This window comes from Sorex fumeus, unplaced genomic scaffold, assembly GCF_029834395.1.
Source record: "Sorex fumeus unplaced genomic scaffold, SorFum_2.1 ptg000034l, whole genome shotgun sequence".
In the NCBI taxonomy this organism is placed as follows: Eukaryota; Metazoa; Chordata; class Mammalia; order Eulipotyphla; family Soricidae; genus Sorex; species Sorex fumeus.
Window position 1 is genome coordinate 46,810,398 of NW_026606091.1, and position 12,408 is coordinate 46,822,805.

General features: G+C 45.3%; 1 protein-coding gene across 1 annotated transcript in view; it reads right to left on the reverse strand.

Moving 5' to 3' along the window:
- Positions 1–4,487: 4,487 nt before the first annotated feature.
- The window catches only part of SUSD1 (sushi domain containing 1), a 144,871-nt gene continuing 136,950 nt past the window's right edge, over positions 4,488–12,408 (reverse strand). Inside the window, exons 14-15 of the mRNA XM_056117123.1 lie at positions 6,356–6,449; positions 4,488–4,548 (exon numbers count right to left, since the gene is read on the reverse strand). Of these exons, the coding sequence (XP_055973098.1) occupies positions 4,488–4,548; positions 6,356–6,449 (155 nt within the window). The remainder of the gene's footprint in view (positions 4,549–6,355; positions 6,450–12,408) is intronic.

Sequence of the window (12,408 nt, forward strand, 5' to 3'; positions counted from 1 at the left end):
ATTATCTTGTAGAAGGTGGTCTTCTTTATAGAACTTCTCCAGCTCCATGTAGAAATTCTCAATTTCTTCTTCATCATAATTGGATGTTGGTATGCAGACAACGAAGATAGCAACTGCTGGCAGTGAGCCACATCTACTCAAGTGTAATCATCCGATTCGAGTTGTTAGGCATTCAAATGAATCAATGCTCATGGCCAAGTTCATGTTGACAGGGACACCAACACCACTGAAGCCTTTTTTGTTGCATGTTCCAAGGAACAGTTCTTCTCCAGTGTTGAAAACCACGTGATGTGATTGATGCCTTCTCGTCTCGGTCAGACCAATGATGTCATACTTGATTCTTTCACGCTTGCACCATCAGGTCCTCGATGGATGCATCCGATGCCAGAGTATGTGCATTGAAAGTACAGACAGTCATTTTTGTCCTTTTTCCTTTTGGCAGCCTAGTTCGGCCTTGAGATTTTATCAGCCTCTCCTACCTCATTCTTCTTAACACTGCCATATTAGTGGCTTTTTCAGGGTCAGGGGAATGAGACCCATTGTATTTACAGGTTTTGGCATATCAAATACGCCATGGATAGCTTTCCAGGGTCTGCCGTGCGGGCGGGATACTCTTGGTAGCTTGCCAGGCTCTCCGAGAGAGATACAGGCTTTTAGGGAAGCCTCTCATCGCCCTTGCAGATGTTCTCATGGTTCAAACCATATTTAAATCCCATCAAATGTGGTGGGGTAATCTTGAAAGTTGGGTATTAAGTACCTTATGATGAAGTGTCACCCCTTATAGTGAAATAAATTTCAAATGAATTGACAATTTTTTAATGCTAGGTTACATTTATTACCTTGAGTTTGGAAGATCCTTCCATGGCACAAATACATAAGGAAAACATCTAATAAATGTGATTATACAAATTTAAAGTTTATGTCTGGTAAGGTATGATACAAACGAGGCCTAAGGGAAAATGGAAAACTAGAAAATTTCATTACAAAATATGTAACAACTATAGGGCTGGAGAGATAATACAGTGGGTGGCATGTTTGCCTTGCATATAGTAGCATGCTGACCTGGGTCTGTTCCCCAGTACCATATATGGCCCTAAGCTCCACCAGGAGTAATACATAATAGGACCAGGTGTGGTCCAAAAACCAAAAACAAACAATATATAACACCAAAAAAAATACATAACAAAAATCTATGACAATGTATTCCATACTATGATACAAAGAGTTTTTCAAATCACTAAAAAAGCAGAGACATACTGAGAAAATACCAAGGGGGAAAAAAAGGCAACTCACCAAAACCTAATTATAAATGGCCAATAAACAGACAACATAGAGAAATGAAAGCAAAATACTGAAACATTTTTTAACCTACCAGATGAATCAAGATAAAAGACCTAAACAATCCCTGATGGAGTTGAGGCTGTTGGTGAGAGTGCTATTATAAACAGCTTTCAAGATTCATGCAGCAATGTAAATACATGTAAGTGTATACAGCTTTTATTCCAATAACTTCACTTCTAGGAATTTTGCCCAAGTGATAATTTAATGTAATTACACAGACTCGTGTAAGGACATCTGGAAACAATCTAAATGCACAATGCACAATAGAGTACTGGTTAAATAAATTATGGTACAAATCCATAATGCACTAATTATTGACTGTCGCCCCCCCCCCCAACAAAAATGGAACCAGGATATGTTAATTAACACATTGATGCTGGAGCATACCATGGTGGCTCACCCTTGAATGTGGTTTAAGGAAACAACTGCAGTGACGGCATTAATGTCTGAATGAACAAAGCATGCTACTAAACTCCATGCAAAGACTGACCCCATTTTGGGTCCATGGAGGTGAGCTGAAAAAAGGTATGGCACACACACACACACACACACACACACACACACACTCCAAAATGATTAATTTGCTTGCTTTCAAAGAGCACATAATACTTTTTATACTGATTGCTTTGTTGTATCAGCTGCCCACACACTTGGATATAGTAAAAACATACAAGCCCTCTCTTTCAAATTAAGCACCGCTGTTTAACCAAAAAGGCTAAACAAAGTTGGCACAGGGCCTGTGGCACCTTTTGACTGGCCACTGCTTCCACTGGCTTTCTCTTGGATAAATAGAATGAAAAAACAAAAGGTTTAAGAAAATCACAATGTGAGATTAGAAATAAAGGGCCGGGGGGGTGGCACTGAGAATTCTTTTATACTTCTTTTTCAAATCCATTTAAATATTAACTTTATTCTAGCTAATGTGTAATTTGAAGATAATCACTTCAGCTCTGTTTTATCTGAAGTGCCCAGGTGCAATGTTAAGTCCTGAGTCAGAGGCAGATTTTTAACTGGTTCCCCAATAAACCTTCATTTATTTAGGTACTTGTGTCTTGTAGAATTGTTGGGGGTGGGGTGGGGAGAGGAGGGTAGTAACTTTGAGGGAAAAAAATAGGCATAAAAATCCAGCTACCCAATAATACTCCATAAAATCCCTTAACAATGTATACCGGGGGCAGAGTGAGAGTACCATGAGGAAGAAACTTGGCTTGAACATGGAGAACTGGGGTTCAATCCCTGACTCCCTACATGGTCCCCAGCCCTGCCAAAAGTAATCCCTGAATGCAGAGCCAGGAAAGGACTGTAAGGGCTAGCCACGGATTAGCGCAGTAGTTAGCTCAACAGCCGATCAAATACAGAGTGAGAACAAACTTGCAGGCAGACGACTTGGCCCCCAGTTCAAATCCCTGTTCTGATTCAACCCAGTTTTTCCACTCTAACATGGAAACAATAGGCCCTAGTCTCCTACCACACAAAAACGCTAGGAGGACAGAAGCAAAGACGCTGGGCACGTGCGCGAGTCAGGGGATAGAAGTGAAGACACTGGGCATACGCAAAGTCAGGACACAGAAGCAAAGATGCTGAGCACGTGCGCGAATCTGGAGCCAGCTGCTCCGGGTCTCGGCAGCCTAGGTTTTCGACTCCCAGTCTGAAAGGAAGCTCCCGACCAATCTGCACCTGACCTCTGTACTCTGTTCCCAAGACAGGTGATGGGGAAAAGATCCTTCCTCCATCTCTGCCTCAGGATCTAACTTCACTCTGTGGGACTGTCAACTTAGACTGCTCCCGGCTCATGGTCTGGCTAGAAAACCCTGCCCTCGCCCAGAAGACTCACTCTCAGTCTCCTCCCTTCACTAGGAGTTCACGGGCTGCAGAGAAAAGAGAGCGCGCAGGCACATGCCTGCCAGGCAGCCAAACCAGGTTTGAGCCCTAGCATCACATACACCCTGCCCCACTCCAAGAGTGAGCACAGGGCCAGGAGTCAGCATGACCCCACATCCACCACCGCCCTCAAAAAAACAACCCGAGTTTACTCCGAGGGGGAATTATCTTGTGGTGATGCTACCAGGTGGGTTTAGAAACTGTAATGCAATTTTTGTGTTTGTGGGGGGAAAAATATTAAAAAGAGCTGCAGGAACATAGCCAAAGCTCTGCAAATGGCGAGTATTCACTTGTTGAGTATTAGCACTGAGCATGTCTGCTCTATATTTTGGGTCATTTAGAGGAAGTGAAAAAGTCTAAGCTTTGAGTCCCCCGAGATATGCCAAAAAAAGGCAGAACTTCTTTTGCTACTTCAGTTCTCTTTCATGAATGCTTTACATTTTTGCACTGTGCCCGGAAGCATATTTTACTTACTTGTCAATTATTTTCGATTTTATTTTTGGTATTTCTGAGATTTCTTCCTTTCCATGATAATTATGGTACGTTATCATGTGGGCAACTGTAGCTTCTAAAGCTACATTTAACTGGAGATTAAGTGGGGAAGGTGGCTAAAGAAACATATGGTGTCTACAAAACAGAAAAGGGAAAAAAAAAAAGAGTGGAGGCTGGGGTTCCCTTCAGTTAGAGGGTTTCTCTGGAATCCTTGCAGAAGCAAAACTCTTCCTAAGCCCAGACATTTGTAAGAATTCCACATTTAGCTCGACAGAAGTGAGAACAGGATGTTTTAATCATCACATTCGAAAATAAAAGTAAAAACCTATTCGCATTTGTGTATTGAGAGCTCTACTTTGAAATCCATTCATTGGAGAGAAGGAGGTTTGGAAATATTGATCCTGAGCCGCGGCCTGAAGTTCTTTGGAAGGAAAAAAAAAGCATTTATTTTAATATTGCCAGGCGTAGGGGGCTGTGGCAATATTAAAATCGGACTCTTCATAACTGAGCAGGAGGTGCATCTCCACCTCTCCCTACTGTCTCCTGTGCCGTCTGGCCCAGGCTGCTCAGACCAGGCCTACAAAGTCCAGCATGGTGGTCAGGCCAATCCGCTGCATCACAGAGTCCTCTTTCCCCAGGTCCGCAACACTACGCAAGCCCAGGGCCATGTCCACACAGGCTGCACCCTGGGACTGTGCAGTGGAGTTGCCACCCTCTCTCCAAGCCCACATTTCATTCTCCAGGCCAGGATAGGGAGGGGGAGGAGAGCACTCTTACTTGGAAAAACCATGAGTCTCTTTCTCTGTTGGATATTTAGTGAGCTTTGGAGTGACACTGTCAGAAAGGAAAATTAAGGATTATTGAGTCAGGCTTTTAGTTTATCTTTTTGCTGTGTATGTGTGTGTTTACATGTGTGTATGATGCATGCATATCACACACACACACAACTGGTTCAGGTTTTATAGTCTAATCTAATACTCTCCACCTGTAAGTTCAGCCTATTGACACAGACGCAGGCCCAGGACTGCTATTATCTCCTGTGTCATGGTTCATGGCCCGATAAGAGCTTCTGAGGTGGATAAAGGGATGCTCATGTCACCCACATTGTACTTGCCTCACTGTAAACATGCATAGACTCTGGCCAGGAGCGTGATTCTGTCTCCACCCACTAACTACACAACCCTGGGCTGGGCGGAAGAACACCTGCCTTGACAAACCACACTATCACCAAATCTAAAGAGAGATGCAGGGTTGGAGAGATAGTACAGCGGGGAAGGCACTCACCCTACATGTGGCTGGCCCAGGTTCTACCACTGGCATCCCATATAGTGCCCTGATCATGGCTAGGAGCCTGGGTGTGACCCCTAAGCACCCCCACCGCAAAACAAATAAAGGAAGGGACAGAGCACTTCAGGGAGATACTTGGCAGTAAAACATTAACTCAGGCTACTATAAACATTTTTGAGGAAGGAAAAAAGAGTTTAAATTACAGTATCTCTGCTGAATGATAGCACAGCGGGTAGGGCGTTCGCCTTACAAGCAGCCAACAGGGCCAACCCGAGTTCGATTCCTCCGCCCCTCTCGGAGAGCCCGGCAAGCTACCGAGAGTATTCGATATGCCAGACACAGTAACAACAAAGTCTCCAATGGAGACGTTACTGGGCCCGCTCGAGCAAATCGACGATCAACGGGAGGGCCTTTACCTTTACCTTTACCTGCTGAATGAAGATTTGTGGGTTTTTTTAATACATATTATAACAACTCAAGAGTATGAAAGCAATGTTGCCTGGTTGACAGTGCAGGAAACTCATGGAAAGTGGCATACTTTCTCATCCGCTGGTTGATGAACTGGAGGCAAGGGGGCTGCTTCTCTGAAGTTGGCTGACTTTGTATGCTGCCCAAACTAACGCTCTGTAACATTTTCAATGACCTCCTTCATGAAGCCAATTCTGAGCCCAATGTGAAGTTCACCCCACTGCCTACTGGCAGAGAAACGGATCCTGAATTATTTCATGAACATGCTAGAAAGGAAGAGGCGGAGATTCTTGCAGCCAACGTCCACGGAGGATTCTCTCTGGAGCCCTTGATCAGTAATTCACTGACTGTGGAGGAGCTTCTGGGCATGCACACAGACCTGGTGCTGCAGCAGGAATGATGTCCACGGTGCCTGGGTTTTCTCTGCTAGGGGTTTCCACAGAGAGCTCCCATCCGGAATAGGGGATCAAGATCCCACTGGGAACGGGGAAAGCTGTGCAAGTACACCTAGAGATAGGAGCCACAGGCAGCCTGCAAGCAGACATCCAGGGAACTGTCATATCATGGGCCCCTCGGCGCTTCACATCCTCCTGTGCAGAATCATGTAGAATCTAGACACAGAGGAGAAATGAAGTCACTGGCACATGTTGGGTTTTCCCAGGGTACCTCACTATGTGCCCACGGCCTGGGAGCAGCATGGGGAAGGCCACCAGCACAGAGCGGCCAGCTCAGCCATGGGCATTCCCAGAAGAGGGGGCATCAGGCGCCCAGACCCTTTCCCCCAGAAGTCCCTCCCTGCCTCCCTCCACCCCAGCTGCCCTTCAGGACTTCCCCCCACCCTCCCTTCAGTCCATCCATTCCCCCAAACAACGATGGTGTCACATACCACACAGCTGTGAAAGAGAGGGTTACAAGGACAACCACGACGGCCACGGAGCCCAGCCCAATGCCTGCCATCTGCTGCAGCGTGAGTGAGGAACCTGCGGGCAAAATGGAAGCAGCTGCTGGGGCGTCCCTGGCACCTGTGCGATCACGTGCACCTCGGACTCAGCCAGCTCCCTCGAAATCCACGTGAGTTTGCATCCATTTTGCTCAACTCCCAAGAATGCCTAGGGTGTTCACAGAGCTGCAAATTGGCACTGGGAACCTCAAGCTTCAGGAAACTTTAGGTGTGTTTGTGTGTGTGTGTGGGGGGGGGGGGGGGAGTAGTTTCTAGAAAGGCACTGCAAACTCCACCCTGCAAAGGTAGGGTCAAAATAAAGGCCGATTTACTGAACCCACTCCGACACCTCCCCATGCAGCTCCTGTCCATCCTCTCTCAACCAGTCACCCTGGGCAGATTCTTATGGAGAGGATCCCTTGGCACCAAGATTCTCACACCAATTGGATTGGTTTGCTCCAAACCGTTAGCGCTATATAGACCTTATATAACAAATAAATCTTCTCTGTGAGACACAGTCCCCAGTTATTTTCCCGAACCATCAGCGAGGATGATGCTGCTCTGCCCTGTTCAGCCAAGGTAAAATCGGAAACCCGAGGCACGAGGCCTCTGAAAGGCCGGTGGACACCCTACTCTGGGTACAGCCCAGGGCAATGCGGGGGAGAACCCCTGGCTACCCAGTGAAAGGAACAGCACAGACATTTGAATCGCACCCCTCAAGAACTGAATTGAGTGGCAGTAAAGGACTCCATGTGACTCACAAACTCGTCCTTAGCACTGACTCTGGGCCAGCCCCATCCTTAAGCATCTCTCAGAACCTCTCAGCAAGCACTGTATGGATGAGTCTCAAAAAATTAGAAATTGAGCTCCCATTTGACCCAGCAATACCACTCCTGGGAATATATCCCAGAGAGGCAAAAAAGTATAGTCGAAGTGACATCTGCGCTTGTTTGTTCACTGCAGCACTGTTTACAATAGCCAGAAACTGGAAAAATCCTGAGTGCCCGAGAACAGATGACTGGTTAAAGAAACTTTGGTACATCTACACAATGGAGTACTATGTAGCTGTTAGAAAAGATGAAGTCATGAAATTTACATACAAGTGGTACAACATGGAAAGTATCATGCTAAGCGAAATGAGTCAGAAAGAGAGGGATAGACATAGAAAGATTGCATTCATCTGGGGGATATAAAGTAACAAAGTATGAGATTAATACCCAAGAATAGCTAAGATCAGCACCAGGAGGATTACTCCATAACTTAGAGGCCAGCCGGGTATCCTAGAGGAAAGGGCAGTTCAGATAGAGAAGGGAGCACCAAATAAAGGGTGTTTGGAGGATCCTCCCAGGAGGGGAGATGCATGTCGAAAGTAGACTATGGACTGAACATGTTTGCCACTCAATGCCTCTTTTGCAGACCACAACACCCAAAAGGAGAGAGAGAACACAGGGGATTGCCCTGCCACAGAGGCAGGGGGGGATGGGGGGATGGGGGTGGGGGGATATTATCCATGGTGGTGGAAAATGGGCACTGGTGGAGGGATGGGTATCTGATCATTGTATAACTGAAACCCAAGCACAAAAATTTATAAGTCTATAACTGTACCTCATGGTGTTTCACTAATAAAAAATTTAAAAAAAAAAGAATGGAGAGTGCACGGAGGGCTCTCACTAGCCCACTTTCCACATGCAGCGAGACTCAGCTCACAGCGCCAGGATTCACACTCCTGCTGTCCACTCCAGCTGCCCACAGCACTGCACTTTCCCAGCAGGGGGGTAGGGCTGTCACAACCAGGAGTCAGGGGTATAAGTCCAACCTTTCCTGAACAGACTGACGCTGAAGGGGCCTGGGGCTAGTCAGGTTCTTCTTTGGAAGAATAAACGTCTGTGTGTAAAGGTGTCCCCAGTCCTCCAAGAGCTTTTTTTTTTTTTTTGCTTTTTGGGTCACACCCAGCGATGCTCAGGGGTTACTCCTGGCTCTGTACTTAGGAATTACTCCTGGCGGGGCTTGGGGGACCATATAGGATGCTGGGAATCGAACCCAGGTCAGCCCCATGCAAGGCAAACGCCCTTTCTGCTGTGCTATATAGTTCCAATCCCCAGACCTCCAAGATCACTTAGGGGCTGACTCTGTATAGGAAATAAAAATAACCAAAAAACAACGAAGGGACACTGGGACTGGTGGTGGTGGGTGTGGAGTGGCAACATGCATTTGAACAGATGTGAAACTGTAACCCTAAAACATTCAGTCTTATAGGCCAACATTGCCTCAATAAAATGGAAACCTGAAAAATGAAACGAACCCAACAAACCATAAATGTGTGTAAGAAACTGCAGGCTTGTCTGGATTTCGCTGCATGATTTGCATCCACTGTCACTGCTGGAATATCAAATTACTTCCTCCTTCTGTGCTCTCCTTTTCCAGATGCCCCACGGTATGCACTTAATCTGCCCCTTGGGTAACCCAGCTCTGCCTTGGAGGAGCTGAAAATAGCAAAATCAAAGATCCAAAGGGGGTGAGGTCTTTCGAGAGAAAATAGTAGCTTCTGAACTTCCGGAACCTGGAGACACAGACCATTTATTTTCCTGGCAATGAATTAGCTACACTTGAGAAAGTCTGAGCTCCTTAACTTTTCCATCATCTATCTACATTGTCCAATAGGCAGCCCATGATCCACAATGTGATCTCCATTGTGAGACTTCTTGTTACTGTGTTTGGCATATTGAATACTCTCGGTAGCTTGCCAGGCTCTCCGAGAGGGGCGGAGGAATCGAACCCGGCTCGGCCGGACTGGCTGCACGCAATGCAAACGCCCTACCGCTGTGCTATCACTCCAGCCCTTGACTATTTAAATCTAAGTTAATTTAATTCCATTTAAAATTTTGTATCTGGGGCTGGAGAGATAGTATAGCCAGTAAGGCACTTGCTTTGCATGTAGTGGAACCGGGTTCAACCCCCTGCAACCCCTGTGGTCTCCCCCCGCCCCCAGAATTTCCAGGAGTGATTCCTGAGTGCAGAGCCAGGAGTAACCTCTGAGTATCGCTGGATGTGGCCCCCAAAACATAAAAAAATCCATTTCCAATGCCTGCAAGCTATGCGTGATTAATACCATACTGTATGCATAACTAATACCATACTGTATGGTTAATACCACATCATACAGTACAGCTTTGAAATCTTTCCAACACTGCAGGAAGTTCTATTGATCGGCACCATTCAGATCTCAAAAGGCAGGTCAGGAACAATTTCGTTCTGTTGGGGACTCTAGGAGAGCTGGCACCATCAACAGCCGCCAAGGAGCACACCTTTTGCTAACAAAGCCCTTATAGTTGTTGAGTACGGGAATTAACATAGCACTGTCCTCCTGTTGTTCATCTACTTGCTCGAACGGGCACCAGTAACGTCTCCATTGTGAGACTTGTTGCTACTGCTTTTGGCATATCGAATACATCATGGGTAGCTTGCCAGGCTTTGCCATGCGGGTGGGATACTCTTGGTAGCTAGCCGGGCTCTCTGAGATGGGCAGAAGAATCGAACCTCGGCTTGACCTTGTGCAAGGGAAACACCCTACCCGCTGTCCCAAGTACATCATACAATGGCAAAACCTGAAAGCTGGAATCCAGTTTTCCAAATCTGATTATGAGCACAAGTACTCTGCAACTGTGTGGCTTTGGGAAGTTATTCAGCCATCCTGTGCCTCAGTTTCCCCACTAAGGGGTGATTAAACAAGGAAGAAAACAATGGCACATCATAGGGTCATTTTTTGATAAATGAGTTTAAATGTGTTAAAACACTATTACTGGGGGGGAATCAGTTGTCTTTCTATTTACTTTTATTTGTTTGATTTTTGTGCCATACTCAGTGATGCTTGGGAGTTCCTCCTGGTTCTGTATTCAGGAATTACTTCTGGAAATGCTTGGGGGACCGTTTGGAATGCTAGGGACTGAACCTAGGTTGGCTGTGTGAAAGGCAAGTGCCTTACTCACAGTACTCTCTCTCCCTCTGGTTCCTTTTTTGTCTTTATCTCCTGTACCTCAAACTTCTCTCCTCAGGTACAGGAGATAATACAACTGAATTCTACAGTCAGTGTCCACTGTTTTTCTGCTGTCATTATTTTTTTTTAGTACCAGGGATCATATATGGGACTTTAGACGTGCAAAGCATGCACGCTACCCCTGAGCTATATCTTGGGTCCCGAATTTATCTTTAGTTCTGTCTTTATCAATTTTATAGCCTGGTATACTGTACACATAGGCAGAAATATCTAATACTTGCCTTTTTTCTCCTACCTGATTTCTCCTAACTTCACCTCATTCCCTTGAGCTCCTTCCATTTCGTTGTGAAGTCAAACCCCTCATCATCTGAACCACCGAGCACTATATTCTCTGTGCCACATTCTTCTCCAATGCTCTCCTGATGGTTGCCTCCATAATTTGGCTACTGTCAAGAACATTTCAATACACATTGCAGTGGACATAACTTTTTGTTTTATTCTTTTTATATTCTTCAGATAGGTACCCAGAAGTGCAATTTCTGGGTCATACAGTAACTATCTTTTATTTTCCTGAGGAAGTTTCATAGTGCTTTCCAAAATAGTTGTACCCATTTCCGTAAGCACCAAAAGCACAGAGCACAAGAGGATGGGGCCCCATCCATGATTCTCAGCCAATCAGGCTGATTTATTGCAAGGCCTGAGGATGTGATGCTATTCAGGCCCTATAATGCTAGCACCACCCAAGCTGTGTTGGGGATGTCCAGGGCCACACTGGTGGTGATTAAAGGCATCCAGGGTTGGACCAGGTGATGTTTGATGCTTGGGAGACCATGTGGTAATCCCTGAGCACCACTGGTGTGATACCCTCCTCAAAAAAAAAAAACCAACAAAATATAAATATATAAAGAGAGATTTACAGTAGAGAGAAGCTGGATCTTTCCAGAACTGCCTTTTTCATTAACACTGCCCATGTTCTTCCTTTGTTAATCAATATTTCCTATTTTTTTTTCCTGTGGCTTCATCTTCTCGATATTTTAGTCATTACTGAAAATGTTGAATTGATGACAATTTCAGACAGTAAGCCAAGTCCTAAATAAAATTTTCTGGATCTGACCTCAACTTATTTATTAAAGAATAACTTCTGTGCACTAAAAGCCTGTATCTAACTTTCCCACAATCCTGTTACCTGCATGACCCACATTACGTGTTGCCTGTAGTCAGAGAACACTCAGTCTGCCCATCTCCCTGAGTAACCAGCAGCCGTGTACAGCACAACAAGTAATCTGACCTAAACTGCTGCTCCCATGTTGGCTGCCGCTGCTTCTACCCAGACACAAAGGCATCCCTGGATGACCCTGCCTAACTATAGCTTCAAAGGAGCATTGACATGTTGCAAAATCTAACCTCCCTGGAGCCAAAGTTCCATGTTCAGTTGTGCATCATCAGTTTTCTATCTTTTCCCTTGTCAAGATGTCTCAAAAATCAGGGAACAGGATGTGGTTCAGAGGAGTAGGACATGCCTTTCATGTGTGCGATCCCTTTCTCTATTAAACAGCAACAACAACAACAACAAAAGTAATTTTAATCAATCTTGTTTGAAAACACTATGAATTTTCTAGGATATGCTGCATCCATCAGGAGAATTTAATAGAGGAAAATGAACTCTTCCCTGCTTTCAAACGACCTCTCACAAAGTAACAGAACAGAAGCTGAGTTGGAGCTAATAGACTTTCTCTTGATCATTCACTCAGAGCAGAGGATCTAACTATTCCTGATATTAGAAGGAAATACTGGAAAATCATCTTAACTTTTCCTCCATCAACTTGGATTTGTGCTTGAGACAGAAATTTAGTGGTAGAAAGTTCCTAGACAAATGTCTTTTTTGTTTTGTTTCGTTTTGTTTTGTTTGGGGACTACACCTGGTAGTGTCAGAAGTTATTCTTCACTCTATGCTCAGGAGTGACCTCTGGCAGAGCTCAGGGGAACATGTGCGGTGCTAGGAATT